This window comes from Gossypium arboreum, chromosome 1, assembly GCF_025698485.1.
Source record: "Gossypium arboreum isolate Shixiya-1 chromosome 1, ASM2569848v2, whole genome shotgun sequence".
Lineage (NCBI taxonomy): Eukaryota > Viridiplantae > Streptophyta > Magnoliopsida > Malvales > Malvaceae > Gossypium > Gossypium arboreum.
In genome coordinates this window covers 101,799,896-101,826,020 of record NC_069070.1, presented here as the reverse complement: position 1 = coordinate 101,826,020, position 26,125 = coordinate 101,799,896, and the positions used below count along the sequence as shown (strand labels likewise).

The 26,125-nt window shown below is 31.4% G+C and overlaps 1 protein-coding gene, 1 long non-coding RNA gene and 1 other non-coding gene across 4 annotated transcripts; 2 read left to right on the top strand and 1 right to left on the bottom strand.

Annotated features, from left to right (window-relative positions):
• The first annotated feature begins 740 nt into the window (after positions 1-740).
• On the top strand, positions 741-2,798 carry LOC128294039 (uncharacterized). Of its 2 annotated transcripts, none has more exons than XR_008284213.1 (2): positions 741-998; positions 2,199-2,798. It is a non-coding gene; the product is annotated as an uncharacterized LOC128294039 (long non-coding RNA). The 2 variants fall into 2 exon arrangements; XR_008284212.1 differs by lacking the exon at positions 2,199-2,798 and adding an exon at positions 1,813-2,086.
• A 2,495-nt stretch (positions 2,799-5,293) lies between these two features.
• On the bottom strand, positions 5,294-5,394 carry LOC128281744 (small nucleolar RNA Z161/Z228). The gene has a single exon (XR_008272010.1). It is a non-coding gene; the product is annotated as a small nucleolar RNA Z161/Z228 (small nucleolar RNA).
• Positions 5,395-19,440: 14,046 nt separating this feature from the next.
• On the top strand, positions 19,441-22,955 carry LOC108467899 (uncharacterized). The gene is made up of 13 exons (XM_017768714.2): positions 19,441-19,810; positions 19,947-20,037; positions 20,125-20,314; positions 20,424-20,514; positions 21,092-21,127; positions 21,235-21,333; positions 21,479-21,609; positions 21,709-21,757; positions 21,833-21,922; positions 22,012-22,065; positions 22,267-22,332; positions 22,553-22,650; positions 22,724-22,955. The coding sequence occupies exons 1-13, from the start codon at positions 19,733-19,735 to the stop codon at positions 22,788-22,790; spliced, it is 1,140 nt and encodes a 379-aa protein (XP_017624203.1). The 5' UTR covers positions 19,441-19,732; the 3' UTR covers positions 22,791-22,955.
• The last annotated feature ends 3,170 nt before the right edge of the window (positions 22,956-26,125 follow it).

Sequence of the window (26,125 nt, the reverse complement as noted above, 5' to 3'; positions counted from 1 at the left end):
GATTATGACCTCAACCTTATGTATGGTGTTTATAAGGCACCATTTACAGGTATCCAAAAAATTTGAACTCGTGGCCGCATAACAACCATCAACTGACCCCCCATTATACTCGAACCCTTGACCGCATCACGATCTCCGACTGAGACCTCCACTTAGACTTCGACCCATTACCGTATCAAGCATTATCACCCTGAAACTTGACTTCCATCGGATAGGAGGTAATGGTCCTATCCCGGCATGACATATAAAATGTATGTGTTCTGAGACACGTAATCGCATCGCCGACCCCTCAAATCTTCCTAAACTTTCGTGATTTCACTCATGAAACCCTAACCTTAATTCCTATAAAGAACCCTAACCCTAACAAAATTTTAAAAAAACTGATGAATGCTTTCACACACACTCTCTCCAAAATCAACCTATTTCCGTAATTTAAAAAAAATACCTAAAAACCAATTAAAAAAATGACATATACATCTAATTTAGCCTATATTTATAAATAAAATATATACCCAATATAATTTTTCAACTTTTACAATTTTTATTAATTTAATCATAAAAACATTTTACAAACTTTGAACTAATGGACAATTTTTAAAAGCATGAAAAAAAAACCTAGTGAACTTACACCATGTTTGCTTCAATGGAATTGCTATGCAATTACGTCCAAATTCTGAAGGGACCACCATTCCATTGTTTGGTTCAAATCATCCCACAAAATGGTTAAAAACGCTGAATGGTTTATTCCTACTCCATTCATTAAAAACGTTGGATGGGTATTCAGCACTCAGCCCTTATAATGGCTATTCAGAAAATATAAGGAATCACTTAAAACAATTTTATTCCCAACGTACCCCTCAAAAAATAACAAATTTACAAGATTACAATTGACAAAAACCTGAGAGGTTATTCTTTCAGCATTTTCTTCCCAACGTTCACTTTCCATCTTCCTATCAAATTGAGAAAAAGAAAGCTCATAACATCGAATTTGTCTCTAGGTAAGCATCAATTTTAATTGGTGAGATTCAAGCTTATTGAAAACTAAACAATATGAGTATTTGATATTTCAGTTTGATTTGAATTTTTGAGTTTTTTTTTTCTTAAAACTGTTCAAAAACTTGAAAATTGAAATTTATCAATCTTTGATGTTTGCATTTGATCTGGATTTTTGAAATTTCATTTTAAATTGAAAATTTAACTTTCTTTTATTATTTTTTGGTTTTGTTTTTCCTTTTTTCTTTTTTAGTTTTTACCCGCAAAAGGTCCTTCTTTGCTTTTATAACAACAAAGGAGATAGAAAACAAAAGGAGGAAAACAATAATCTGTATATTTAAATTTCTTTTTTTTTCTTTTACATTTTATGCAATTTCTGTACAAAATAATCTGTATGTTTAAATTTCTTATGCAAAGTTTTCCCTTTTCTTTAATTAGAAAGGTTTACTAATTAGCTAATAATAGTATCCTTTTTTTTTTTTGATGAATTACTTGTTTATTTGGTTGCTTGTGTGGGATTTTCTAGGCATTCACGAAAGGTTTTTCTTGTTTTTCCTTTCTTTCTTTCTTTTTTTTTTGGTTCTTCAAGTGTGGTGATGATTTGTTGGGTTTTATTTCAAGTGGTTTATTATCTTTTTCTCTTTTGATGAAGAATAGATTAAAGCCAAGCCAAATTTTCCTTCTTAATGGTTGTTTATAGCTTTGATTGGTTTCTTGATTTCAATGAAACCAAAATTTTAAGCTAATTTTATATTGTTTAGCATCATATTATTTCAATTTTTTTAAGGAGGAAGATAAAAGTTGTAAGGTCTTTTTTAGATATAAAGAGAGACAAAAGATGGCAGAAGAGATTCATGGATTAGAAGAACAAATTTTTCTCATACAATTTATCATAGATTGGATCTGAAGAACCTACAACGATGGTTATTTATGTTAAAATAAAAATGATACATATTCATGTGTCGGAAGAATGGACGGATTTTAGCTCTGTAAGGACTGTCTAATTGCTAAAATGACATTTCTCATTTTGGATGTCGTTTTAATAAGACCTTTAATTTTTGTTTATATAATAAGATCTATTTTAACTTTATAATCATTTTCTCTTTTCATTCATTTAATTATTTATTTCAATTTTCAAAACAAACATTGCATTTGTAGCATGACTTTATGAAGTGATATTAACATTTTCTATGTTTCTTTGTCAGTTTCATGTAGTGGAATCACACAGCCCACATTGTCAGAGAACTACTATCATTTGCTTAAAAAATTGCCCCACACCAAGAAAATATACACGTGATCCAAGTACACCAACAAAAGAACCACTCTAATAATTAGGGTGTCAGTTCTGCTATCTTTTTGAGTTTGTTATGCTTCCTACACCTCCAACTGTACATGACTTTTGTTCTTAAATTATTCTTTCTTTTAATGACCAACTTGGTTATGGCTTCACAATAAGCTTAAGACTTTATCCTTTGCAATATGGAGGGATTAATGACTTGTTTAGTTTTTCTTTCAATATATTTAGCCCTCGTGTCAACGTCGTATTTTGTATTGCTTTTGTAGCTGTACTTTCTGTGTTATGTTTGTGTCATGCAATCATATTGTATCAAACATTACCAAGTATAGCATCTAATAGTTGCATAAGCAGTGTCTCTGTATGTTTATGATACAGAATTGGCCTTAAGTTGTTGATTATTGGTTAATTATTCATGTCAATATGAAGTTGATTTGGCAAAGGCACTCTTGATGGCTTATTGTTTCTCATCTTTATCCATTTAATGTATGTAAAAGGTGTGTAAAAAGAATCAATTTCTTTAGGATCTATATTATTATGGTGGTGATACTCATAACTTTAACTTGGATGTTGGTTTTATGATATGTTGATGTCTTGTGTGTGTAATTGCTAATGGGGTAATTGGGGTGCCTTCTTCGATACCCTTCATATTAATATCTCGAACTATGATCAGAGCTTCAATGGGTGGCCTGATCTAGAGGATTGGGGCCTTACATAGATATCGTCATGTAAGGTATGTTGATTTAATAGCATTTTGAGCTTCGAGCTCTTGGGTGCTTATTCTTCTTTTTAATCTTTTTAATGGTGCAAGATTCTAGTTGAAACTCACATAGCTAAATAGGCTGCTGCAAATACAGAGTTTGAATGGAGATGCATTGAAGAACAAGTATCTACTTCAATAAACAGTTACCCGCTCGATAATTTTTAGTATATTTAAAGTTGATATAAGCTTTCATAATTACTTTCCCTTCTGATGAGAATTCATTACTAATTCCCTTGAAGTTAAAAAGCAACAAGACAACAAATTTATGACAAAAAGTTGTTCTGGTCTAAGCTAATAATGGAGGACTCAATATTGTCAGCTTGGTTCTTGAATTTACTTTTTCAATACAAACCAGAAAAATCGAGTTGTGTAGGATTCAAACAACTTAAAGTGCCTTACTGGTCTACATTTTCTTGATTATCATCCATGCCAAAGAGGGTTTTGCAACAAACAAAGCAGCTTCTCTTTGACTGTGTTAGGGAGTTGGTGGAAAATAACCGGAAGGAATAGAAAGGGCAAAGATTTAAAGGATCTGGTGAGGAGATGTTAGATGTGAAAATATGAAGGGATGGGGAAAATGATGTGGAGATGAATCCAACATTAAGAAATTGTTAAAGCTGGATATAATTAATTTAACCCAGGAATGGAAGAATGGTTTTGAATCCCAGAAGAGGGATATGGGGATAGTAATTGGAAATGTCATTGTAGAGGAGATTATAAGTGAAGTTTGGGATTTGACAGTGTTTGTTTAAAAATGAATGACATTTCTTTTCTAGTTCTGCTACTAATTCACTTTGAAAAGTTTTAGTATGGTCATGAAATCATTACAAACATATATATAGGGTTGGACATTGCTCGATACTAGTTGGATATTTGGTGTATATATTTGGTGTATAGATGTTTAAATATCACTGTTGGGTTTGAATGGTGTATAGATATTTGATATTATATATATATATATATGATAATAATTATTGTTTTTGGATCAATATTTATAATTTTGGTAACTATGATTTCATGAGATTATGTTTTGTCCTTCACGACATGTAATGAGATGATGTAGTAGATTTGGTAAAAGAAATTGTGTCAAATTTGATGGTTGGTATCACCCATGACAAAAGGTAAATGTGTGTGAGATGAGAGGGTAGCATTTGTCAGAGACTAGCCTACATAGATTCTCCTAGCAAAATGTCAAAAGTACATCTTTCCCCTATAGATGAACCAAATTATATTAAGAATATTTATTAAATTGTATGGAATAATAATTATATTAAAATATGATTAAATAATTTATTTTTATTAAATTATATTTAATTTAAGTCTATTAAAATTTAATAACAATAATCATCTATCTACTAAGATTATTCTAATCATTTAAGCCATTTTTTCTTATACAATTATAACATCTATTCCATATTAAACAACTGAATTACTGATTACAATTTCATTCCATTACAGCCTTATTCCATTCTTTCCAACCAAACGTGTTCTTAAAATTTATCCAATGGGTAACCATAATCAAGTTGGTGAATGAGTTAGACCTGTTAAACTAAAAAATTCTCTTTATGTATGACTAAAATTTAAATATGTTTTTTGGTTAATTGATTAGATATCAATTTCAAATCAACCACTAAAAACTAAAATAAAATTTAGTAATAAAATAATATTTTCCTTCAAATTAAATTATCATAACAAATTATTTAAATACTTTATATATATATATATATATATATATGAATATCTCATATAAACTACAGTTTTCTTAAATTAAAATCAATAATTAATTGAGATTACAATTTTCTTTTACTTTGGGAACTAATGCAGTGAGAAATTAAACAATTTTCAGTAAGTGATTTCGTTTACGGTCAGCATTTCAAACTGATAATCTTCAACGAATCAATTCATTTACTACTTTTATTTGCTTCCTCAATAATCTTGTAGTCTAATTATGGTTCATATTTTCTTACATTTAAATGAAAAATAGAACAAATCTAGATTTGTAATTAGTGTTTAGTGAAAGGCACTCAGAATGAAAAGGACTTCAAAATTTTTAGAATTTCAAAGATAAATAATATCTCAATCTTTATGCTGAAAATATCCTCATCGTGCCAAATAAATGAAAAAAAAAAATAGAAAATTCCAGTCTCATAAAAATGAGACTTTCTTTTTACTACAAATTTCGTGATGTTAAAGCAACATAAATTCTTGTTTTGAAAAATAAAAAGGATGGAAAGGAAACCTGAAACCATCAGAAACATTGGATTGATGCATCAATCAGACACTTTTAAGGTGTCTCTCAGACGACCGTCGTGAGAAATTTTAATCCAATCTCATCATCTGATTTCTTTACTTATTTTTTTTCAAACTGAATCGCTTTCGCAGAAATTAAGAAGTAACCTAAACGCAGTGTCGAAAGAACAAATAGGAAATCAATAAATCGACAGCGGCGATCTTGTGGGTGACTGCCTTGCCTATCTACCAAATATATATAGATGGTTGATCCTAGGGTTAACTTGTTAAGTTGCTTGGGGGTTGGGCTTAACAAAAAGAGAACAAAAAAAATGTAATGGATTTTCTATAGGAAACAAGCCCATAAGGGGAGAATGAATCGGTTACATTTAAATTTTAAAATCTCTCAAAATCTATTGAATTTTAAATTATATTGAAATTAAATATGGGTTTTTACTGTATTTTTATAATAATTTAACTACTTATTTTCAACATTCAAATTTAAATATTAAAATATTTTAAAATTGGAAAATAAAAAATTTTAGTATTTTTAAAATTACTTTAATTAATTTTTAATATTCAAATATATGTATTTTCCAGAATTTTAACTAAAATAATTAATCAAGAAAAGATGTTTTGATGATATTTCAAAGAAAAGAGAGGCAAAATTCGTTTATAGAAATACAAAATCCACCTTCTGGTACGATGGAGGGCTAAATGACTTATGTTTATGGATTTGTATATGTCTTAGTTTGTTATCTCTACTTTGTAATTGAGATTATTAATTGTATTTATTAATAAAAATTAATTAATCATTTTATATAATTTTTCAATATCTTTCGTATTATTAAACTCCTAAAATCTAAATTATTATTAAAGTCTCAACTTTAATCAAATTGTAACCAAAATTTCTAAAGGAAATAATGAAGTTGTTAAAATAAGATAATATATTAAATTTTACAAAGGTTTAATTTTGAAATAAGTTTAAAAGCAGCAATATTACAAATATTAATATTGTGATTTTTGAATTTTAAATAGATTTAGATTGAATAAACTGCTTAAGTTTGAAGGCTGTCCAAAAAGTGAGAGGATTTGAGTAAATATATAAGTTCAAAAAATAGATTTGAACAAAAAAAATTATTTAAAAAAATGGGTCAGGCCTCAAACAAGAATTTTTTTTGCTTGAGCCAACCCAAATTTGAAAAAAAAAATCTGCTACAATTTGTTGTTTACTATTATTATATTATTTTGTTATTGTTATGTTATTGGTTTGATGTCACTTTGCTATTATTTTGCTACTATTATTATTATTATTATTATTTGAATATTGTATAACTCTTGTTTTATTGTTAATTTTACTATTATTTTAGAGGCAATCACTTCTTAAGTTGTAACCATGTTAGTGTTATTTAAGTATAAATACTTTTTTAATATGTATTTTCTATTTGTTGGTGTGGGAGAATGTCTCTTATTTTGATTAATGTTTATTTTGGTTGTTCTTCTCCCAATTAAACTTTAATTAATCTAGGGTTGTTGTAATCATATGTGCTACAAACTTCATTCTATAAATAGGTCCTAGTTACTCTAGGTTTTACACAACAAAAATTATTTAGACTGAGAGAATTTTGTTCCTTGTTTCGAAGAGTTTTTCTTGTGAAGCTTTGGGTTTTTCTTTTGATTCTCTCCAAATTTTGTACTATCATTTATTATAGTGAAATCTCCTTTTGCTCATGCTTTTTTATTCTCTTTTGAGGAGTTTTTTACGTAAAATTTGTGTATTCAATCTTTTCGATTATTTTTTTATTCACTTTGTTAATTGTTTAATTGAGTTTATCCCCTACAAACTGGTATCAAAGCTAGTTTGATTTTCACAATCAACTTGTACAGATATGGCAGCGTCAAGTTTCTATATTGAGAATTTCAACAGAATTGCACATTTCAGTTTGTGTTGTAAGTTCAAATGACGGCAATATTAGTTCAGAATGGTCTGAAAAAAATTGTTATAAGGAAGAAGCCCTAGATATGGATCAACCAAAATGGGAAGTGCTCAATGAAAATGGTCTATCCGCTATTTAATTATGCCTCACGAATAATGTGTTACAGGAGCTTCTGGTGGAGAAAACAATATTTGCATTATAGAGGAAACTGAAAGCCTTATATATGACGAAATATCTGGCCAACAGATTAGTATTAAAACAACGTATCTACACATTCAGAATGGCTGAAGGTGAGTCCATTAGAACTAATATTAAAGAGTTTGTTACCCTTTTTAATGACTTAAAGAATCTTGAAATAGAGATTAGTGACGAGGATAAAGTTATGTTGTTGTTATGCTCTTTGCCCTATTCTTATAAAACTTTTGGAGAAACTTTGATTTATGAGAGAGATCGTCTGTAACAGCCCAATTTTCAGTGGTGTCGGAACAGTGATTCGAGATCACTAAATCCGACAAATGAGTAGGAAATATTATTAACTTAGTAAGTATAAGTTAAATGTGAAGTTTGGAAAAATTTTGAAATAGTGAAATGTACAAATATATATATATATATATATATATATTAAAATAATTAGAATTGAAAACGATGTATCGAGACCTCGGGAATTTTAAATCGAGCCATAAATATTTTTATAAATATTTATGGCTCGTTAATAAGTTAGTATTAAAGTTTCGTCAAGAAATTTTAAAGTACTGATAGCTAATTGAACAAAAAAGACTAAATTGTATCAAATGTAAAATTGTGGGAAATGATTAAATAGCTTAAATGATAAAAGAAAAAGGGTTTAAAAGGCAAATAGACCCAAGGTATAATTGGGCTGGACGGCGAGAGCATGAAATCACCAAGAAAATAAGAGCAAAATTGAAAAATTGCAAAATTTACTTAATAAAGCTAGGACTAAAGTGGAATTATCTGGATTTCTCTTTATTTTTCTGCATTCTCATCAACAAAAATACCATGGAAGAGTTCCCTTAAGCTGGTTTTTCATATTTTTACTGCAAGTAAGTTCAATTCTTGATTATTTCTTGAAATTTTTGTATTTTTTGTGACTTTTACAACTAGGTCCATTTGTTGAATTCATTAGTTCTTGATTCTATGAAAGAAATTGAAAGTTTCTATGAATATGTGCTGGAAGTATATGATGATTTGACATAGAATTAGAGCTTTAAATTGTTTATATGCTGATTTTATTGAAAGAATTGAATAGAAAGTGAATGTTTGGGACCTAAATTGCAAAAGAGTTTGAAGTTAGAGTTTTATGTGGAAATTCTGAATTTCAATAGTTATGAAATAACTTATAATGTCTAGAAAAAGTATTAATTGATAAAATTAGTTTAATTGAGGGGTTAATTAAGTAAGGACTAAATTGTATGAACTGTGAAATTTGGGGCAAAATGAAAATCAACATTTTGCACTAAAACAGTTTTGGACAGCAGCAATAGTCTAACTTTGAAAAATCTCCAAAAATTGTAGAAATCTAATTAGAGGATGAATAAAATATGAAATTAAAGCTTATTGAATCTAGTTTCTTATAGAAGAAACAGTGTAAGCAATGGAATTGTAAATCATGAGATATAATAAGTTTTTGTGAGACAATGTCAGAATGATTTCGGGTTCCCCTGTTCTGACTTTGGAAAATCATAAAAAATTACAGAAAAATAATTAAGGGATTAAATTTATATGTTTAAAATCCTTAAAGAGTCTATTTTCAATAGAAATAATTGGTAACATCATCTGAATCTCGTAAGATAAGATAATTAGTTCTTAGTGAAGAAGGGTCGGAACTGTCAGATAGCAAAACAGGGGAAACTTTAAAGAATAAACTGTACTTATTGGATAAACCAAAAATTCTGAAAATTTTATGGTAATAAGATAAGTAAGTCTAGTTTCAGGAAAAATTAGCGGATCTTAATTTCGAGTTCTGTAACTTAAGATATAAATAATTTAGTGACTATGACGTAAATGGACAATTTTGAATATACATAAGTAAATAGTGAAATTATTGATAATGTTACTTGTTGCATGTTTTATAAATTAAGGATGTGGAATGGAGAGGAGGAGGAGGAAAATATGTATGAATATTCAGCTAGCATAGCTAATTTGCATATTTTAGGCTCAGGGACTAAATTGAATAAAAGTAAAACTTTATGGGTAATTTTGTAAAAATGTCAGAAATGACCAAATTGCATGAAATGGATTATTTTATTATTTAAATTACAAAATTGAATGAAATTATTAATTTAGCTCAAGATTAGGGAAAAACATATTTTAAGGATTAAATTGAAAAGTGTTGAAATTATGGAAAATTCTGACATTTTATAGAATTCATAGGTTGTTATCAATTTGTGTGAGAATAACGGCTGGAAATAAGGATTAAATTGCAATAATTTTATTTTATTTTAACCTAAGGATGAAATCATCATTAATTAAAAGTTTAGGGGTAAAATGATAATTTTGTTTAGAGCATTAGTTGAATGTATTATAACATGAAATAAATGAAAATGACGATCAAATTTCTTTATAAAGATCTGGATGACTTGAATACGAGACTTGAACGTGGAAAAGAAAAGATATCGGATTAATGAAATATCTGATAAATGAATCGGTAACTCTGGTAATGCTCCGTAACTCTATTCCGGTGACGGATTCGGGTTAGGGGCGTTACATCATCTCTTATTCGAGGATGTGAAGAGGAATCTTCTGAGTAAGGATAAACTCGACAATGAGTTAGGCCCAAATAAAAAATCAGACGACAAGCCTCAGTTCTAATTGCAAGAGGCAGACAACAAGGCGGAAAGACAAATTGAAATAAGTCTAAAGTAAGGTCCAAATTTGAAAATTGTGACAAATATTATGGTTATTGTAAAAAGGTGGGCCATGTCAAGGTAGAATGTTGGAAACTTCAAAATAAAATCAAAAGGGATGCCAAAAACGATGAGAAAGATAAGCAGAAAGTTGAAATTGATGATGCTAGTGTAGCCAAAGACAGAGGTGATTATTTATTGTTTGGTGTTAACGAGTGAAATCTTTTATCTTACTTCCGAATGGATCTTAGATTCAGAGTGCTCCTATCACATGTGTCCCAATAGAGAATTATTCTCCATGTACAATTTAGTTGAATATGGAGTAATGTTGATGAGGAATACTCTCTATGTAAAAAATTCAGAATCGGAACAGTATAAATTAGGATGCACAACGAAATTATTCGGACACTATTAGATGTCAAGTATGTTCCTAATTCAAAGAAAAATCTTATCTCATTTAGAATTTTGGTTCTAACGGTTGCAGGATAGTCATTGAGTCATATGGCTTAAAAGTTTTTATTGGGATTCTTGTTGTGATGAGAAGACAGAAAAATGGCAGCCTATACGTTCTGCAAGGGTCAACAATTACTGGTGTGACTACGATTACCAAAGAAAAGCTAAAATCGTCACCATGTCACGACAAAAATCAACTTGACGTCGCGACGACATGATGTGACTTTCTCTCTATCGATTTTGATTCAACCAAACTTTGACATATGCAATTGGGTCATATGAGTGAGAAAGATATGATGTGCACTAAAGGTCTTCTCAAAGACACTAGAGTGGATAAGTTAGGTTTCTATGAGCACTGCATTATAAGGAAACAAACCTGAGTCAATTTTGATTCAGTAGTGCATAGAACTAAAGGGACTTTAGATTATATTCATTTCAGTTTATGGGGGGTCCATCTTCTAACATCTCAAAATGTGGTAATAAATATTTCCTAACTTTCATTGATGATTACTCCAAAAAAGTTTGGGTTTATTTCTTAAAACAGAAAAATGAAATCTTCGAAATCTTTAAACAGTGGAAGACATTGTTAGAAAAATAAGCCGAAAAATTTGTGAAGCGGTTGAGAACGAATATTGGTCTTAAGTTCTATTCGTCAAAGTTTAATGATTTCTGCAAATAGGAAAGAATTGAAAGACATTGAACTATTGCTAGAACTCCACAGCAGAATGGAGTTGTAGAAAGAATGAACAGAACCTTACTAGAAAAGACTCGATGCATGCTTTCTAATGCAGTCTTAGAGAATGAATTTTGGGCTGAAGTCGTAAACCTGACAAGTTATTTGGTAAATTGATCTCCTCATCAAGAATTGAATAGTAAATTTTCAGAGGAAATATGGTCAGGTAATCCTCCCAATTAATCTAATCTTAGAATTTTCGATTGTCCTGCTTATGCTAAAGTTAGCCATGGAAAGCTCGAATCAAGGTTTGCTAAATGCATCTTTATGGAATACTCTGCCAGTAGAAAGGTTTTAAGTTGTGGTGTTTGGAATCTGACAAATTAATTGTTAGTACAAATGTTACGTTTGATGAATCTTCCATGTTTCGATAAAAAATGAGACTTTTACTTTTAAAGACACAACAAATCAGAGTGTCTCGATCAAGGTGGATGTAACAACTCGATTTTGGTTCCACTCGAAATAGTGGTCTCGGGACCACAAATCCAAAGTCAGAGAAATTATTTTATTATTATTTTGATATTATAACATGTTTTTAAGAGTGCATGAAAAATTTGGTGAAGTAATTTTAGCATTTGTGAGCTTAATTGCGTAAAAGGACTAAATCGCAAAAAGTGCAAATGTCCTAATTTGATAGCTAAAAGTGTGAAATAGATAGAGAATAAAATTTGGGGGGTCTTTAAAGGGCAAGGCCAGCCATGAGACAAGGAAGAGTAAATGGTCAAAATATTAGGTAAGTGATGACATATTAGGTGATAAAATAATATCCTAAGTGTCTAGCCTTCATCTTTTTCACCTATTCTTTCTTATTAACCGAAAATATCATCCAAGAGAAGATTTTTGAAGCTTGAAATTTTCAGCAATCTATCATCTCTAGAAGTAAGTGATTTTCATACCCCTTGTTGATGATTTTTGCATTCTTAAGACCCTTGAACCATGAGCTTTCAAATGAGGGTACTATTTTGCAAAATGATTAAGAGTTTAAGGTTTTTACATGAAAATATTTGAAATTTTTGCTGAGTTTTTATGGAAGAAAATGAGTCTTGGGTGTATTATAAACAAGTTTTGTGAAAGGTGTTAGCATGAAAACACCTAAAAGGACTATTTTGCATAAGTTGTAAAATAGATTATAAATGTGTGATATAGTGAGAATTTGGAGTTGCTATAAGAGTAGAAAGGGTTTGGCTAGGCTTAATATGTGAAGAAATTCGATAAAAATTAATTTTCGGGCTTAGGGGTAAAATGGTTATTTTACAAAAGTCTAGGGGCAAATTGATCATTTTGCCCAACTATGAATTGATGAGTGCCTATGTTGATAAAGTGATTAAATAAGTGTATTTTTTTATTATAGATCAAGAAATACCGAATCCGAACCTAGACTGGGGGAAAGCCAAGCAAATTGACTAGTCGCCACATTTTGTAATCCGAGGTAAGTTGTATGTAAATAGTACAAATACATTAATAATATGTGTAGTTGAATTGCATTGAAATTATTATAGCATAAATTGCTTGATTGTGGAAATGAGAAAATGTGATGAGAATAGAGATAGTAGAATTCCCGGTTGAACCTTAGGAAATAAATCGAATATTCATGCCATGACGTTTGGGTCACTTGTGTGAGCTAGTATAAGATGTGTCTGGGACATGCATCGGTCACATTATGTGAGCCAGTGTAAGACCATGTTTGGGACATAGCTTCGGCATTAAGACGAGTGCTAGTGTAAGATATGTCTGGGACATGCATCGGCCTCGAGATGTGTCAGTGTAAGACCATGTCTCGGTACAAATATGCTAGAACTTGTGTAAGACTATGTCTGGGACATGACATCAACACCTGACTCCATGTTTAAGGCTAAATGAATATCTGATAATGTTTCAAATGGTTCAACGATGAAAGTATAATTTCAAGATAACAAAGAAAATATAACCGTGTTGTGAGTGGTGCAGGTAACTATATGGTAAGTATGAAATGTGAGTTCGATATATGCTATATGAGGTGTATTGAATATCGATGAGTAAGTTTTGCTTATGCCACTTGTGTATTATGATATTTGTTGATGAATGGTAAAGTTATATTGTTTATTTATTTATGTGCAACTTACTAAGCTTTATGCTTACTCCCTCTCTTTTTTCATTTTCAAGGACCAAAGGAAGTCAAAGATATCGATCACACTATCAATCGAAGTATTCGATATAGTTTGATTTATATTTTTGAATATGGCATGTATAGGGCTTAGACTTTACTGTTTTTGTGTCATTGAGAACTGGCCAAATGTGTTGGCTTGGATTGGAAACCCTTCATTTTGTATTAAGCCTTGAATGATGACAAATATTCATTTTGATTTATATGCAAATGAAGTTACTCTTATGAATGAGTAATTGCTTAATTGATATGTAGTCTATTATGGATGATTGGTTTAAATAAGTTATTCTTGTATTGGTTTGGTTGCTTTTGTGTAGCTTGTGTAAGTAAGGGTGGCAAAGAGGCTTGGTAAATAGCCTTATATTGTCCATACGGGTAGACACATGGGCATGTGTCTAGGCCGTGTGTGACACACAGTCTGCCTTATGGACGTATGGTCTGGCCGTGTGTCCCCTGCACGTAAAATTTTTAAGTCAGTATACATGATAGTAAACACACGGGCAGAGACACGGTCGTGTGTCTCAGCCGTGTGATAGACATGGCCTAGCACACAGGCGTGTGCCTTGGTGGTGTAACATTTTGGGGATGTTGACATCAGAAACAAAATGTCCATATTTTTGCACATGGTCTAGGGCACGAGCGTGTCATGGCCGTGTAAAGGACACGGGCCAGGGACACGGGTCTGTGCCAGGCCGTGTGAAAACCCCTGTGGGTGTGCATTTAAAATTAATTCCACACGGGTAGAGGACACGGGCGTGTCCCTGCATTACTTAGGTCGTGTGAGTCACACAGGCCAATAGCCCGACCATATCGAATTGGTCACACGGGCGTGTTGCCCTTCCACACGGGCGTGTACCCTGTTTCAAAGTCAAATTTTTTTTATAGATGGTTTAAGGACTCAGGTTGATCCCGAATAGTATCCAATGGTTGATTTGGGGCTCGTAGGCCCATAATAAGAAGTTTAAAGTAAAAATTGAAAATATTCTAAAATGGGACCAAGTCTTGGTGACTTGGGGAACGTTTGTGTGCATGAGATCGAGTTAGGTAGTGCCTCGTATTCCATTCCTACGTGGGTTACGGGTATGGGGTGTTACAGTAGAGTCAAAAGACAAAATAAGGGGTGATGTCCCAATGAGCAAATGCCTAACATCACAATGATGCGACAAACTAAGGTATTGTCCCGACGAAGAGTCATACAATGTCGCGATGGCATATCAAAATTCTAATTCCCGTAAGATTAAAACTGGTTCGAATCTGTTTGGGGCTCCATCCGACCTTAAGGTAGTCTCATTATCTCAGTTAACTAATTATAAGTTGGCTCATGACAGGAAAATTCAAGAAATTCAACCACCACAGAAATATTGTGAAGGAAACCTAGTGGCTTATGCTCTAAGTGTTGTCGAAAGCATTGATTCAATCAATCTTTTGTATTATTATGAGGCAATTCAAGCCTCTGATTCTAGCAAATGGCTCGTTGCAATGGAAGAACAGATAAAATCACTTCAAAAGAATAAGAATTGGAGACTAGTTAAACCACCCATCAGTAAAAGATTTCTTGGTTGCAAATGGGTGTTTAAAAAGAAGGAAGGTTCGGGTCCTAACCGCACTAGGTAGGCAAGACTTGTTGCAAAGGGCTACAATCAAAGGGAGGGAGTTGATGTTCATGATGTTTTCTCTCCCGTAGTGAAACATACGTCCATTCGGATGCTTTTGGTCATTGTTGCATCAAATAGTCTTGACTTAGAATAGTTATATGTAAAGTCTTACAAAAGTTTTTGTACGGTTTGAAACAATCTCCTCGGCAGTGGTATAAAATGTTTGACTCCTTCATGTTGAGTATTGTTTTTTCATGAAGTAATTATGATAGTTGTGTTTATCTACAATGTTTTGATGATGGTTCTTTTATATATTTGTTGCTTTATGTTGATGATATGTTAATTACGGCAAAGAATCCATTTGAAATTGATCATCTTAAAACCATGTTTAACTCTAAGTTCGAGATTAAGGATTTAGGTGCAACAAAGAAAATTTTGTGGATGAAAATTTTGAGAGATAAACATTCCGAGAAATTGTTTTATCGCAATAAAGGTACATCAAGAATATTCTTAAGCGATTTGAGATGCAAGATGCAAAAGGGGTAAGTACTCTTTTAGCTGCACATTCTAAATTCTGAATTTCAGATTCCCCACAAAATGAAGAAGATGAAAGGTACATGTCAAAAGTACCTTATTCAAGCGAAGTTAGAAGTTTGATGTATGCAATGGTATACACTCGTCCTTGTAAACCCCCAAACCCGACCTAAATGTTATGGCCACATTTTGGAAGCTACAACAATCACGAAGAAAAGATTTTCAAATACTTGCTTAAATCATTTTTCCGAAAAACATTGTTTGAATTTAATAGAAAAATCGTCAACGAAAAATCTTTAATAAAATATACTTAATTCAAACAAATTCTTGTAGTATTTCAAGTTATTATTATTTTGATAGATTTAATAATAAAACTTGTCTTACAAATTTTAAAATGTTACTTTGTAAAAATTCTATTTTTTCAAAAATTTACAATGGATTAAATATAACTATGAAATCTATTTATTACAAATTATTTTTATTTGATAAAACAATTTATATAATAAAAACCAGTGATTTAAAACATTTAAAATCCAATGTTTATACATGTATTGTAGCTAACATATCAAAGTACTCAAAACATAATTAAAACAATCTAAAATCCAAAGCAATCCTAAAAAGAATTTTTAAATACTTTAATTTAATTAAATCCGAGAATCTTCTCTAAATGTTGCATCCAAATCCTATCCACGAGTGTTATCTAAAAAGTTTAAGAAAACTAAAGGAGTGAGCTAATAAGCTCAGTGTGAGTTTTATATAAAGCTTGTTAACATAATTATAATACACTGAATAAAAATACCACATCATAATAATCAGTTATGTAGACTTTTATGAGCATGATTATGATAATGCAATATTTTATAAAAAAAAACATATATGCAGATTTTTCCAAAATTTCCTACCTATCTCTGCTACACACTAATTAGAGTTCCCCAGAACTCATCCATCCAAAACACACCAACATATATATGTGTGGACAAAGTCACCAGAATTGCAAACAAACTGTCAGGACGAATGTGTGGTAAAACTACCAAATAATGTAGATTATTAAACTATCAAAACTTCTTCATTACCTTATAGTCCTAACCCCATGAAATATGACATGGTAGACAAACTCAATATTAAAGCAGTAAGCATGTTAACCATGCACATATACAAATCAGAAATCAATAGTCATGGTAATCCATGCTTTATAAAACGATCATTTCAAATTTTCAATGTGAACTTATCATAATATACAAATATGCCATGATGTTACATACCATGAGAATTAGAACAAAACCACATATTAGCAATTGATAGCATAACACATCAAATATATTTAAGTTAAAAAACATAACACATTACTCGAATTGCCCCAACCGTTAAAAAGAATCTGTTAACCAATCGCTTTGTGACACATAACTATTTTAACTAAAAAAATCCAAAAAAGGTTAAAAATTATTTCCTTTTAACTTTAAAAAAAATATTCATATATTTTGTTATTCACTTAAGAATTCTAGTAATGGAAATTCAAAAACACGTTAAAAACCTCATCCAAACCCAATTTTTGACGACAAAACCCATATTATTGCAAGCTTCTTTTCCTTTTAAACCTCAATTTTGATCCCTTTCTCACTCCCAATTGAAAATTTATGTATTATTTTTCTTAAAAATTACTTTCTCCGCTTTTTTCTATATATTTTATATAAAATAGTTAATGCTAGGTAAACTTCTATGTTGGGGATAAACCCGTGTAAACAACGAATAAGAAAAATAACGAAGAATTTGAAAAGATCGAACACAATTTTTACGTGGAAAAACCTTCCGAAGAGGATAAAAAACCACGAGTAAAGATATTCACTAAATAGACAAAAAATGAAGACTACAAAAATAGAGATAAAAACTAAATCCTGGAACTAGAAAATATGAACCCTCAAAACTTGACCATAAAATTCCTCGAAAGCTTGTAAAAGCTAATAATTAAATGTGTTATGGGTTAATCTTTTTAGGGCAGAGAATGACCTATTTATAGGCTAATTCGTAGGTTAACTAATCTTAAAATAATCTACACTAATCAGAGTTCAACTGGGATAAATAATCAAAATTTGTTTGGAAGAAAAAAACCAATGAAAATTGCTTGACACGTTGCGACGTCCCTTATCATGTCGTCGCGGCGTCATTTATGCTTCTCTCTTGTTTTGCCGCCGCGTTGTCGTGATGTCGCATGGCTCCTTGTCGCGATGTCTTTCTCTATTTGTGTCTTAATTTGATTGAAATGCGATACATACTTCACATTTTATAATGAAAAAAAATAGATAAAGCATGAAATTCAAATATAAAGAAAAAATTGGTAGAAAAAATGATAAGAAGACTGCAAAAAAAAAAAAAAAAGTGCATCAAAAGACAAGAAAGGATAATAGAAGAAAGAGTGTAAAAAAGTTGAATAGTTTTAATTTGATTGTTCGCATCGGATCTCAAGAAAAAATCTTTCATGATTCATTCCGGAATTGGATAGAGAATAGTTGGGATATTCCATTCCACTGGGAGGGAGAGGCGAGGGTGACATCAGAAATAGGATCGTCGAACGGATAGCAGCATCGCATTGAGAATTGACTCGTTAGATTAACCACTTAGACGGCTACGACTGCACAACGACTATAAAGGTGACTAAGGATAACACCCTTGTTTCTAGCCAGCTCCTCTAGTTGAAAGAGAATCCCCCTTTCCTTATCTATCGTCAACTGACTTATGAGCTAACCTTGTTAGCCTCCTATTCATAGTATCTACTCTAGTGTCTACTTGTGATGCTTACCTTAAATTACCTACGGTAATTTATTGAGTTATAACAATTTTTTACTTGTAAACCTACGGTAATATAAGGAGTTATAACAATTATACTATAGTTTTGCCTGTCTCAGTAATTGGTAACACCTTATCATATTTCCAATTTCCTTGGATGCAGTTATAGCTGCTTTCGTTCTTTCTTTCATTCCTATCTTACTTAAGTGCTTCCATGGCGAGCGAATAAGATACTTTTTATATCGATAGAAAAAATAGGTATGATCCATAGGCTCTCATATGGCTTTAATAAGAAAAGTATAAGTTTTGTAATAGGGATGACTTTTAGAGACCTACTCAACGGGGATAACCTCCCGGGTAGAGAGAAAGGTAAACGGGAAAATGGGGAAACTATACTTATGTCATTCCTGAGTGAATATTCTTTATATAAAATAAAAGGTCACCCATAAGAAGTGTTCTCGCCGGACCGTAGTCCTCATCAATCAAAGTCTCCGTTGGCCTATTCCAATCCTTTCTCCCATCTCCCTTGAGAAAAACTATTCCCTACTTTCGCTTACGTTGGTTTGGCCTACGAGTAGTTCTTCTCAGCCTCCTTACGCGTTGCGTTGGTTTGTTAGTTACACTACTTGTGGAGTTTTTTAGATTCCATAAGCAAGTTGAAGATGTTATATGTGTCTTGTTAAAAGAAAAAAAAAATTGTCAAAACTTTGGTTTTCTAGTCGAAAATTGGATTTGAATGAGTTTTTCAACGAGTTCTTGAATTTTCTATTACGTCCTTTGGTGTAGGAAAAATATATGGATAGTGTTACAAAATGGTTGATTAAAAAAATCTTTTGTTTTGGTGAATTATAATAACGGGGTAAAGCCTTGAACAACAAATGTAACTAGCGCAACTCGAACCCAGGTCACACCTAAGTCGGTGAATACTCTTAACCATCAGGTATCACATAAGATTCAAAAAGCTTTTTTAATAGACGGATAATTCAAATAATAGAGTATCATTTAAGTACTGTTTTGAGTAATGGAGTATAATTTAAATACTATTTATAACAAAAAAAAAAAAAGAAACAGAAACAAAAACAAAAATTAAGTAGAATTTAAGAAAAATGAGTATAGTTTAAATATGATGCAAGCGAAATACAAACTTTCACCATAGTCGGGTAATACCGGGTCAGTGTGGCTGATAAGAGGATGCCCGTTGTCATCATATTCTTAAACTTATAACTTAAAAAGTACTGAAACATAAACGGTGGTGATTCACTGGTCACTCCCTTTTTTTTTTTCTTTATTGGTCGACCAGTTGATTGCCGGCGCGTAATTCAAAACCCGTCGCCGTAAAATCATCGGCTTTAAGCTTCATCAAAGCAAGAAGCATCGGAAGTGATCTCTTTGAGCCTGTTAAAGGAGCTAGGCATGTCTCTCGATGGCTTCCCTCCATTCATTTCAGCTCAGCTCCATTATCTCATCAATCACTTTCCCGACAAAATCAAGGTAATTCTGTCTAACCCTATACCCCCCATATCTTCAAATTGCCCATTTCAATCAACGACATTAGTTCGATTAAGAGCTAGGGTTCCGTTTTAACAGTAACGAAAGTTTCAATTTCTCTTGTAATTTTGATTTGCAGGTTGAGCAAGTGTTGTCTGGTGGAAAAACCTACACCGGGGGCCTAGATCGATTTACATTGCTTATTCCATATTGCTTAGACTATATTAAATGTCTGTAAGATTTTTAATTGCAAAATGTAAGATTTATCAGTAAAACTGCTTTCTATTTAGATGATATTTTTGTTTACATTGATCCAGGGGATATTATATACAATGCGGAGTTCCCATTGGCTCCACCGGATATAATATTTGGACCTGAAGATGAAGATTTTCACCCATTACACATGACTGGCCGTGTAGGAGAGGGGGACTTGAAGTTTTGGAACATTTTGTCTGATTGGAACTATAAAGACCCGACAAGGCTACTAGCTTTAATTCAGGAATTGAGGTTAGGCTTGATGTTTACTGACACTTGCTATTGCAATGGAAATCAAAATCTTTTATGGTTGTGGGGGGAAAGATAGCCAAAATGTTCATGTTATTTTCTTGTTAAATAGGGACCGGTATATGGCCTACCAGAAGAAACGTGTTGGAGAAGTGGATGATGATAGGTTGACATTTGAGATTAGCACTATTTGTTCACGAGAGGTAATCTCTTGGCATTTGTGTTTGGTTTCTGATGGAGAATGTTTTGAAAATCCTGCTGTGTTGTTTTCTTAACCTGAATTGTGATTCTTTTATAGATATTAGTTGAGGTTAAAGTAACGAATGAGGAAATGTGCAAATTCAGAGACATTTCCTTTACCATTTTTCTCAATGTTTGTTTGTTTAATCACACGAAGTCTGTCCTTAAATGTTGACCATTTTCATGACACATTTAGCCGTAATATACGTCTTTATCCTTAATTTCCTTTCTACTTTTTGTGCATGTCTGTTTCCGTATGTATGAACTGAAAGATAAAAATTTAGCCGTCATATAGTTGCATATTGAACTTTTTAGCCTCTTTAGACTCTGTTAAGTCATTGAATCAATGTACAAAATTTTTAACCATAATTATTTGAATCTGAATGTATTCAAATTTGTCTACACATGTATTTAAACTTAGTTTACTGTTTTCCACTATTGAAGCTCTTTCATTTTATGAGATGCTTGTATCTGTAAACTGAACTAATTGGTTAGTGCCTTAACTCCTTTCTCTTTTCTGATTCCTTTACTGTGCTGCAGGGAATTGAGATGCAAATTAGTTCAGGTGCTGAAAAGGTATTCCTTTTATGGAATATGATCTTTGTAAGTAGATTATGTGTGCTTAAAACATAATTGGTTTTTAACTAAATCCATGGTGTATATGCCTTTGAATCTTAGCGTAGCCAGAAGAAGTCAAATTTGCTGTGCCTCTAATGGATATGAACATAAACAAAATGGTGCATGGGTGCCCCTGGAGACATCCACAAAAGATATACTTACAGGTACCTTTCCTTCTTTTCCCTCTCATTTATGTGTAATCTAATTCTTAAAAAGTAACTTGTATGTAATTTTATTGTTGTTAAAATTCTTTCTTCTCTTCTGTCCTCCATTTCTTCCCCACCTTGAATGAAGTTTGTAATATTGCAGGTAATATATCCCGTTGGAAAAAAGTATGCATCTACTCCTTCAGCACCTCGTCTGAAATTGATGTCAACTACTGAGCTGAGAGCTCTGTTTACAATCGAGGATGTCAAGCTTCCTTCATGGTTGGATGGAATGTGAGTTATGTAAATCATCCTGCATTTGTTGCATATCTTAAAAGATGGACACATCTTGTGCTGACAAACCTCTGTTGGTTTTTACCTTCTCATTTGAAGGTGCATGGCTGAATATCTTCCTCATCTAGAAGAATCTCTTCAGAAACAGGTTGGCTCCTTTTTGGTCATCTAGGTTTGCTTTCAGTTTGTGTAAGAGTAGGAATGATCTGTAATTGTTCTCTAGGTCCTGGAAGCTGTTTCATTAATTGACATAAGAAGACACTTCATAGAGGCATTAGCCCCATTGTTTGGAAGACCTTTGGAAGCTGATCCGGTGTGCACTAGTCTTGCCATTTATCTTTTTATATGAAGCATTAGTTTATTTAACATTGATTGTTAGTTTCTCATTGCTTTCCTTGGCAGGTCTTTTGCAGAAAGGCAACATTTCTTGCTTCCTCTGGATCCTTTGTTTTCCTGGTACCATCAGATAATTGCTGATTCTACCATTTTCTGTTTAGACCAATGGAGGACTATTTCAATAAACATGATTAAGTTCTAGACTATGATTGCATTTGATTTTAGTGCAATAAGTTTTTGGATCAAACTTCTAGTACCCATATTTTTTTACTTAACTCGGTCTCTGCTAAAAGTCAACTTTTGATGGTACTGTTGTTGTAGGTGCACTTCCATATTTCAACTCTGTTTCCTAAGCAGCAGCCAGCTCTGATGTTCCAAAGTTCTCAGGTTATTCTATTAGCATTTCCTGATATGTTAAGCACTCGGGTTCTTGGGTTCAATATTTAGATCCCATTTTTAGACAGATTGATAAAAAGGTGTGATGTATCTGAAAGGATACATGGAAGATATTACCGAATAAGTTTAAGGACCAACTAGCTTTTATGATTCTGCTGAATATCAGTTTCTCTACTCGTTGGAGAACATGAACATTGATTGTCTATTGCAGCATATATCGCCACAAGGAATACCGAAAAAGTCACCTCTTCTAGCAGAATATCCATGGAGTCCGAGATGGGAAGCATCACAAATGGCAGAGCGGATATTGTGAGTTTCATTAGTCTTAGTAGATTCTCAATCATTTTCAGTGTGTTTTATTAACATGTATTGATTTCTTCAGCGATTTCTTGGCGGATGAGTCTCTGAACTTCAAACGGTTCTGTAATGAGTCTCAACCTCAACACTAGAACGATAAGGGGATGCTGAAGTTTGGTATGGGTTATGTTTTATTCATTCAAGTTGTCTAAAAAATGCTTAATGGGACATTTGGTAGTTTTCTTTTTAATACAATTTCGAAACTGGTGTCTTAAGTTGTAGAAAGGAAATGCAAAGATCTATCTTTCGCTTCTTAATGCTGATTCATACTTACCCCTTTTTATTATAGTCCAACACCAACTTAGATTTATGGACGTATTTACGTTAATTAATGTTCATAAACATGGATAAACAGCAAACACTAGAAGAGCAAGTGATCGAAATTATTTGCTGGCAGCTGAAGGTTTATAGTTTTAAGTCTCCATAATGACGTTACTTTTGTTAGTTTGTAATGTGATAAATAAATAAAAGCCAACAATATGAATGAAACTTTTCAATATTACTACTTTATTTTCAGATAAGTCATAATTAAATTAACTTTTAACCTATATCTAAGTTTTTAACTTTTAATTTGGGTTTAATTCTCAATTTTTCTTATTTTCTTACTTTGGTACTAAATTTTTTATGTCCTAATTTAGTACCTAAAGTATTAGTCACTTCTCAATTTGGTATTTAAAGTATGCCTTTGTTGTATTTTTGAAAATTGATAGCCAATCACAAAGTGTTACGCAACAGCTTTATGTAAAAAATGTATATACATTTAGAAAAATGGAAATAAATATATAACAAATTTAGAAAATATAATATATATATAATCTAAAAATATATAAAAATAAAATTTACAAAAAGCACAAATTAGTTGAAATCAATAATATTATTTAAAAATGTAAAAAAATTGTAAAAATTTTAAAGAATTGTAAATAAAATATTTAAAAACAATTTTTAAATTTTTAAAAAGTATTTAAATTTCAAGGTTTTTTTCAATTACTTGAAATTTAATTACTTTTTTATTTTTTTATAACAATTTTGAATTTGATATATTATTCTGACTTTTTAAATTTTAAAATTTACTTTAGAATTTTATAAAAAAATACATTTTTATATATTATATATGATTTTTTACATTTTAATAAATATAATATATATAATATTAAAAAATAATAAAAGGGGCACATTGCGTGTTCTAATAGCATCACGTGGTAGGTTGATACTCGGTCAATGACTGATCAAAATCAACAGTGTTTTTAATATTTAAATATTAAACATTATAGTTTTCTATTTTTATTTTAAATAAATCTAATTATCACATGTCATTTTTTTCATTGGCTAAAATAAGTCATGTGACACTTTTTATTGGTTAAAGTGGCCTAACAAAAAATATTTAATGGATGTTATAAAATGGACTAAAAATAGAGGAATTTGATGCTTTAAGTATCGAACTGAGATAAAAAAAATTTTAAATACCGAAAAAATAGGAAAAATGAATATACTTGAGAGACTAAATAATGAATTTAGCCTTTAATTTTTGCCTAAATAAATTGTTAACAAGAAATAAGGGCCAAGTGTTTATGGAGGTGTGGAAAGCATATGTGGGCTTATTTAAATGAAGTTGTAAAGGGCAAGTGCTCTTTAAATATTTTAGCTAGTGGACTGGCGATACCCTTTGGGTTTGATTTTGGACAAATATTCTGAGCTTTAAAAACTTCAACTAAAACCAAATCAAATAGTAATTGGTTTGATTCGTTTTAAAATTTTATATTATGTTAAGTTTTTTTCACTAATTTAATATATAAAATATTTATTTTTATTTAGTAAAAATTAATTATAATATGATAAAAAATACAACTCAACTTGGTTTGTATATTTTAATTTGAACCGAAAATCAAACTGAATGTATTTAAATAATCATTAAATCAAAATTAAATCAAATTTGATAAAATTGAACCAAAATAAAATACTATAGTTTAAATTGAATTTCAATTTGTTTTGCTCTTCAAGTGTCCACATCATCAATTTTTTTAATTTTAATTCTCACATCAACTATACAACATCAATTTGCTATGTTATCTAATATGTCATCAATTGCTATATTATCACTTAATGAATGCTAAGGGCTTCCATAGAAACTATAACTTTAAGGATTAGGGTCAGTTTAACATTACTTCTCAGTAATATTTTTGGGACAAAAAACACTTTTGAGGTAAAAGTATTATAACACCCCTAACTCATACCCATCATCAGAATAGGGTTTCAGAGCATTACAAAAAAAAAACGTAATCTAAATCATTCATTTCAAACATTTCAATAATCATAATATAATTCATCATTAAACATACAATACATCCCTTATTCAAGCCTTTGAGGCCTTAAAATCATTTTAGAAATAATTTGGGACTAAATCAAGAATATTTGAAAAATTTAGAACAAAGTTAAAAAATTCAACTACAAGGGTCACATAGCTGTGTGGCCAGGTTGTGTGACTCACACGGCTGAGATACATGCTCGTGTCTCAGGCTGTGCGGACATTCGAAGTAGGGACACACGGCCGTGTCCAAACTCGTGTCCGTGCCCGTGTAACTCTCTAACTTGGGTTATACGGCCAAGCCACACGCCCGTGTGCCAGACCATGTAACTCTTGAAATGGCCTCGCATGCCCGTGTGCTAGCCGTGTGGACATAAAATGTGCCTTAAACAACAAGTTTACCAATTCCTACTTGCTTGGGCATTAAGCAACTCAAAAACCATTCGTTTAACCTATTCAATACACGATCAAACACACTCAAAACATGCCAAAACAATCATCTTAAGTGCCTAACCAATGCAACCTCATTGGTACCACATTTATATCATCAATGCATCATTCAAATCAAAGTTTAAAACATACCAAAATCACTCCATTTAGCCTAGTTTATAACCACCTAAACATCAATATTAATTTCACATACACCTAACAATCTTAGGTTCAAATCAACATCCCTAATTTATGGCTTCAAACACAAACATATGCTTATATATATACCAAACCAACATTATACTTAAACTCAATTACATCACATATACCAAATTCATTAAAAACCAAACAAATCCTAGGTACATGCCATTACAAAAGGTAAACATCAACACATTTGAGATGGGAATCGTTGCTGGATGCTGAACCGGCGATCAAAAGAGAAGTACCTAACCTGCGCGCAGAAAACAAAATCGTACACTGAGTAAAACTCAGTGATATTTCTATAATCCAAACAATTAAAGACATAATGATACAAAAATGCTCAATTTGAATTGTATAATCACATTACTATCTAACAAACAATTGTAATTTATCACCATCTCAATTTCATGCAGAATACCACATTGTATCATGATTTGCTCAACTTCACAAATATTCTTCCATTAGTTGGTTTAACATATAACTCAATTAATATCA